This window comes from Sorex fumeus, unplaced genomic scaffold (assembly GCF_029834395.1).
Source record: "Sorex fumeus unplaced genomic scaffold, SorFum_2.1 ptg000020l, whole genome shotgun sequence".
Lineage (NCBI taxonomy): Eukaryota > Metazoa > Chordata > Mammalia > Eulipotyphla > Soricidae > Sorex > Sorex fumeus.
In genome coordinates, this window is record NW_026606077.1 from 9,952,872 (window position 1) to 9,960,122 (window position 7,251).

Consider the following 7,251-nt stretch of genomic DNA (forward strand, 5'->3'; position numbering starts at 1 on the left):
AATGATCGGCAGCTTTCCTTTATGATTGAAGGGGTATCCCTCTAAAAGCCTGTGCAAACATTGGGAGCCAGGGGCATTGGCTTGACTGTCACCTGGCAGGGGGACTGAAAAGCCACTGGAGCATCTTGAAACGAATGAGTACTGGACTTGGTACTTCTGCCATCTCTACCCATATGCATTCTTTTCATCTAGGCAGTTTGAACCTAGTACTTGCCGGTAAGTTTCTGTGGGATTGTTTTATTGAATAATGAGCAGAGTTTACCCTCCTGCACTGCTGACTGGGTTGGGAATCAGCCCATTTTTGGAAAAACGGATCTCTGTGATATTAATTATTAGATTTTTTTTTCTCCAAAAGAGTTTTTCTAATGGGTATATCCCTTGGTAATATGGGGACATCTTTTGATTTTTCCTGTGAATCGTCCTCCCGAAGGAGATCAGTGTGCTCTTTAATTTTCAAAAAAATCTTAAGTGCTCAGGGTATTCTACATTTTCATATCTTTACATTTTGCTTGCTTATATTTATAGGTCTAAGTATTCCCATCAATATGTGCATGTAGGTATAGTAAAAGTAGATTAGCTGCACTAAAATGAATTTAATAGTTACTGTTTGTTCTTATTTAACATTCAGATCTTATATTTGAGTCGTGGATTGGCCCAAACACATTATGTGGACAGAATCCATGATGAAGGAATACCTCTACTTAAATATTATTTAAATGTTACCGTGTGTTCATTTTTATTATCCCTTTGCTCCCAACTCTTAAAAGTTAAAGGAACAGATCTTTGTTTATGATCGTGCTTTTAAGTCTTTGTTTTCCTTCCTCTCCGTTTTGTCTCCTCACTAAGACAATGTGGATGATGGTGCAGATGACTTGAAAGAAGGCAGTAGAGACAATCCTGAACCTCTAAAGTGCAAACAAGTGTGGCCGAAAGGGAGCAAGCGGGGCCTCTCCAAGTGGAGGTCCAACAAAGAGAGGAAGACCGGATTCAAACTGAACTTATACACGCCCCCAGAGACCCCCATGGAGCCCGACGAGCAGGCAGCAGCGGAGGAGCAGAAGGAGGGTCCCGAAGCCCCCAGCAGCCCCGCCCCCAGCAGGAGCGAGGAGGCGCAGGAAGCCCCGGAGCCCCAGCCCCCTCTGGAGACGAGGAAGGAGGACACACACGTGCCCGGCAGCCCAGAGCAGTCACCGGGGGACAAAGCCGACAGTGAACTTCCCAAACCAGAGGAGGAGGAGGAGGAGGAGGAAGAGGAGGAAGAGGAGGAGGAGGAGGAAGAGGAGGAGGAGGAGGAAGAGGAGGAGGAGGGCACTGTGGAGAAAGACCCAGATGGTACTAAACATCAGGAGAAGGAGGAGCCGGAGGCCTGCCTGGACAAAGACGACCCTGTGCATCCGGAGGACCATGAAGAGGAGGAGGAGGAGGAGGAGGAGCCATCGCACAATGAGGGCCACGACGCAGACGATGAGGACGACAGTCACATGGAGTCTGCCAAAGCAGAGAAGGACTTAAGCCCCAGAGAAGCCTTGAAGGACGCGCTGGAAAACCACACGGCTTTTTTAGATCTTAGTGTCCAGCCGACCCATCCCAGCCCGGAGGTCCTCATGGACTGTGGTGTGGACCTTGCTGCATCATGTAACATGGAACCGAAGGAGCTCGCTGGAGACACTGAAACTGCCCCTGAGTCGGACGAGGAGGCCCCGGAAGAACAGGCACAGAAGCAGGACCAAAAGAACAGAGACGAAATCTATCCCGAGCTGAAGGAAGGCAGCACGGCCACCATGGAAATCGACTCCGAGACGGTCCAGGCAGTTCAGTCTCTGACCCAGGAGAACAGTGAACAGGACGACACCTTTCAGGACTGTGCCGAGACTCGAGAAGCCTGCAGAAGCCTCCAGAACTACAGTACCCACACAGACCAAAGCCCACAGATGGCCGCCACGCTGGACGACTGCCAGCAGTCAGACCACAGCAGCCCCGTTTCCTCCGTGCATTCCCACCCCGGCCAGTCGGTCCGTTCCGTCAGCAGCCCCAGCGTCCCCGCCCTGGAAAACAGCTACGCCCAAATCAGCCCCGATCAAAGTGCCATCTCCGTGCCGTCCCTGCAGAACATGGAGACCAGCCCGATGATGGACGTGCCGTCCGTGTCCGATCATTCCCAGCAAGTGGTCGACAGCGGGTTCAGCGACCTGGGCAGCATCGAGAGCACAACCGAGAACTACGAGAACCCCAGCAGCTACGACTCCACGATGGGGGGCAGCATCTGCGGCAACGGCTCCTCGCAGAACAGCTGCTCGTACGGCAGCCTCACGTCCAGCAGCCTGACCCAGAGCAGCTGCGCCGTCACCCAGCAGATGTCCAGCATGAGCGGGAGCTGCAGCATGCTGCCGCAGGCCAGCATCAGCTCCCCGCCCACCTGCAGCGTCAAGTCTCCGCAGGGCTGCGTGGTGGAGAGGCCGCCCAGCAGCAGCCAGCAGCTGGCCCCCTGCAGCATGGCCGCCAACTTCACCCCGCCCATGCAGCTGGCGGACATCCCCGAGAGCGGCAGCGCCAACCTCGGCCTGTACGAGCGCATGGGTCAGAGTGATTTTGGGGCTGGGCATTACCCGCAGCCGTCAGCCACGTTCAGCCTTGCCAAACTACAGCAGTTAACTAACACACTGATTGATCATTCATTGCCTTACAGCCATTCCGCTGCTGTAACTTCCTATGCAAACAGTGCCTCTTTGTCCACACCGTTAAGTAACACAGGGCTTGTTCAGCTTTCTCAGTCTCCGCACTCCGTTCCGGGGGGACCCCAAGCACAAGCGACCATGACCCCACCCCCCAACCTGACTCCTCCTCCCATGAATCTGCCGCCACCTCTGCTGCAGCGGAACATGGCTGCCTCCAATCTTGGCATCGCCCACAGCCAAAGACTGCAGACCCAGATCGCCAGCAAAGGCCACGTCTCCATGAGAACCAAATCGGCGTCTCTGTCACCAGCCGCTGCCAGCCACCAGTCGCAGATCTACGGGCGCTCCCAGACTGTAGCCATGCAGGGCCCCACTCGGACTTTAACCATGCAGAGAGGCATGAACATGAGCGTGAACCTGATGCCAGCCCCTGCCTACAATGTCAACTCGGTGAACATGAACATGAACACTCTCAACGCCATGAATGGGTACAGCATGTCCCAGCCGATGATGAACAGCGGCTACCACGGCAACCACGGCTACATGAACCAAACGCCCCAGTACCCTATGCAGATGCAGATGGGCATGATGGGCACCCAGCCATATGCCCAGCAGCCAATGCAGACCCCGCCCCACGGCAACATGATGTACACAGCGCCTGGCCACCACGGCTACATGAACACAGGCATGTCGAAACAGTCTCTCAATGGGTCCTACATGAGGAGGTAGGCAGCGCAGGCCTCCCGGGCCTCACTTTCAGATTGACCCGCACAAATACCTTCGAAGAGTACGATTTCAAAACCAGCAATTGGTGTGAATGCAAAAACATTGTTGGCACCATTTATTTAAAAAAAAAAAAAAAGAAAAGAAAAAAAAAGCTGTATGCAGCAGAAAGCCTTATACAAGTTGTTTTTTTTTTCTTTCCCTTTTTTTTTCTTTTTTTTTTTCTTTTGTATCTTTGTTTCTGTTACTTTTCTTTGAGATTCTCTGCAAAGGAAGGCCTCTCTGGACTACAGTGTGGGGGCAGCCACTTAGCCTGCAGCCCCCGTTAAACAATGTGGATATCAAGCCCCGCCCTCCCCAGATTCTCTGTTTTACTATTGAACCTTTTGTTTTCTTCCTGTCCACTCCATGTAAATGCCTTTAGCATTTCAGTTATTGTATATTTTGTTTAAGGTGACACTTCCGCATGCCGCTAATGTCTTTGTTAGTGACAGTGCATTTTGTAGTACTGTACAAGTGTTGTGCTAACAGTAAGCCATTTCTTAAGTTTTTTGCCTTGATTAGGGTACCCTAATTTGAGGGTTTAAAAAAAAAACTATATTTTTGTTAATTATAAAACTGTAAAGAGCTATAAAAGCTATTCCCATTTGGTTAGTCAAAAGGGTTTTATTGCTAAATGTTTGGTGTAAAGTTGAGACCCTTTTCCTTTTTTGGTGACAGATTTCTTTGGGGAAAAAAAGGCAGCTTTCTGTTTTATAAATGCAGACTTCTGTTTATTGAATGAAGCATATCTCAGTGTTTATCTGTCAGGTTTTGAAACATTTCATATATGTCCAAATACTTGGCAGGATTTAAAAAAATAGTGAATTTGGTGTAAAGTTGCTATTTTATGGAAATGCCTCTAACTTTACATTTTCATTCCATCTGTAGATTTTTCTATCTTTATAAAATATTGGAGTTATTTTTTAAGGAAAAATAGAGAAGTAGCTTGTGAATAGCTTAAACTAAGCTTACAAATCGCATGTACAAAAGCAAAAGTTATTTGTGTCTGTTTATATTGCTTCCTTTTTTGTAGCCTTTGTACCTGTACAGGGTGACTGTAAGGGCCGAGCAGGGGAGGCGGAATCCTTGTATAAAATAGGAGCCAGCGACACTCTTGTATTTATCTGTTCTCTTTTTAGTCAGTCACTTAAAAAAACAAAAAACAAACAAAAAAAAAACAAAAAAAAGCTGTACATTTTAACATAAAATAAATTATGATGAGCCATTTTTAGCCTCTCGTGTCCTGTCATATTATGATTGATAGAGAATGACCAATTGAACTGTATCATGTGTCACATCTCAGAACACAAACACATTTTGGGAAAATAAATTATTTAGTGTAAATTGGAGCTATGAGATTTTCTTGTTTTGACTTTGGGGGAGGGGTTGGCAATAAGTAAGAGTAATATCTAATAAAACCATCACATATACCAAATACCTATTTAATAAATTAATTTATAATGGATTTTAATGCTTTTCATGAAAGTTTATTTTATGCGAGTGCATACCTTCTGTATGCCAATCATTGTCTTTAAAAATAAAGTGATTTTGTTTTTTTCTTTTTGACTTTGATCTTCATTTGCAAAGGGATCCCGCACAAATACCCAGCTGCCTCGTTTGTATGGTCTGTATAAATACCCCTCGGGGCTTAGTATAGTGTCAGCAAACTTTGTCTTTCTAAAAATTAACACCCAAAAAATACAACCAGTTTGGGACTGTATGTTGGAAAAGCCATTTTCTTTAAAAAGTGTGAACGTTTTCCTCTGTTGTGAATGAGTGGTTGTATGTTTTCCTTAGAGCCCCTAGTTTATATAAAAAAAAAAAAATTGGTGTTTACAAACATTATTTTCTGGCACTCAGAGAAAGTTGTGTGTGACTGTTCGAATATGTGATTATTTAACTAACAAGCCTACCAGTGTTTAACTTGGCGCCCAGGTGAGATCCACCCATCAGCTTCCCCGCGCTCGGAGCACAGGCTGTTCAGGCAGAGCTGGAGCTCAACGCCCCCCCAGGGTGACCCTGAGCCCCAACACTAAGCCAGGGTGGCCCCCAGCACCACCAGGTATGCCCTTCCCCCGAGGAAAAGAAGAAAGTCCCTACCCATCAGCACTCACATGAAGCCAACCACTCCTTGAACATGTCCACTAGATCAACAATAATTCAAAAGTAAACTGTGTTACAGATCACAACCACAAATCTTACAGTGTCCTCACCCCAACTGGAAAGGCAAAGGTAGGTGCCTACACCTGGAGGAGGCCCAGGGGCAGGGGGGACCCATGCCTTGTGCTGGGTCACTCTTATTTTTCTCTCTTCCTCACAACTGACCGGTCCAGCTTAGGGGTGGGATCCATTGGTCCCCGCCTTCCGCAACAGCAGCCAGCAGGACTGTGCCTGCCGGCAGGAGAGGAATCCAAAACCCACTGAACCGCATTCACTGCTCTAGAGCTGCCCAGGGGCCCCCACAAGGCTCCTAGCCTGGGGAAAGGAATTGGGGGGCGGGGGCTCAGCAAGCGTAAGCCTACACACACTTGCCCTCGCCTCTTGCGTGAAGGAAGAAGGAATCTCCCTTGGCAGCTAAGACTACCGTTGTGTGTCCCTTCTGCCCGTGGCTTCCTCTCCTACCCTATGGCCAGGGACCCTTTGTGCAGGTCTCAGCACCTTCTGGCAAAAATAGCAGGTGTAAGGGAGAGAGCCACTCCAAAGCAGCCTGGCCCAGCCCCCCCCCCCCACCCCCCACTAAAAGCCGTTCAGGCCCCAGCATGACACCAAGGAGCCTGGCAGATGTGAGCCTGTGTGTTCCGGCCAGCGATACAGCCCACCATCAAGCCATGGCTTAAAAACCCTTGCAGGGCTGGAACCCAGAGGCAGAGCATAAACTCTGCACCCTGCGTTGGATCCCTGTCGCCAAAAACAAAAGCCCGTGGGTCTCTGTTGGTTTTTTGTTTGTTTGTTTTGTTTTTTGCCATGCTGGAGCTTGAACCCAGAGCCTTGCACATTCAAGATAGAGGCAGTACCACTGAGCCATGCCCTGGCCCCAACACATTCATCTGTGAGCCACTAGGTTGCTAACCTGATATGCACCCTGGTGTGATGGTCCTGACCTTCCTTGTTGAGAAATAATGGCCCCCAGTGTTGTCCCACAGATCTTTCACAAACGCTCCCCAGGGGCACCCCCGCACCCCACCTGCACGGGGAAATGGGGCGCTTGTCTCTAAATTTACAGATGTGGAGACTGAGGCTCAAGGGAGCTAACCTGAATTGCCTACACACTCCCAACTCAACTCTGGGAGTTAAACAAACCCAGGTCTTTGCAAATTTTTTTTCCTGAACACTTCACTCTGAAAAGGCCGGGTCTTGACACCTCTGGTTTAAAGACAGCTGATGAGTAAGATTGGCGAACTCCGTGCTGTGAGCAAGCGCTGGCCTACAAAGCTAACACTTGCCAGGAGGGATGGACCTGTACCAGGGTCACCGGTACCGCTCCCGCCCCCACCCAGGCCCGGCCTTCGACATCACAGTCTCCCCTAATTGTTAATGTGTATGGGAGTTCTTTCTAGATTCAAGGCCAGATGACAGGCCATAGAGGGAAGGGGGGGTGGGGGTGTCTCCAGATTCAGAGCAACCCCACCAGGGTAAATGTAACCCAGGAAACCAAACTGATGCCTGGTCTGCGTGTCGGTTCGCCAGGGTCATTCCCAAATAGTCTCTGGCACCAACCCTGGTGTTCACGGTCCAGCCCACCTTCCTCGTTCCTGTCCAGGTTTCGGCAACCTCCGAATGGGTGTCATCCCCTTCCTCCACAACCCACAGC

At 49.2% G+C, this 7,251-nt stretch overlaps 1 protein-coding gene across 7 annotated transcripts in view; it reads left to right on the forward strand.

Annotated features, from left to right (window-relative positions):
- Window positions 1-4,999, forward strand: part of KAT6B (lysine acetyltransferase 6B) — a 215,264-nt gene extending 210,265 nt beyond the window's left edge. For all 7 annotated transcript variants that reach the window (XM_056113313.1, XM_056113316.1, XM_056113312.1 and 4 more), the window contains one exon: window positions 847-4,999. In XM_056113313.1, the coding sequence (XP_055969288.1) occupies window positions 847-3,404 (2,558 nt within the window). In that variant the 3' untranslated portion in view covers window positions 3,405-4,999. The remainder of the gene's footprint in view (window positions 1-846) is intronic.
- The last annotated feature ends 2,252 nt before the right edge of the window (window positions 5,000-7,251 follow it).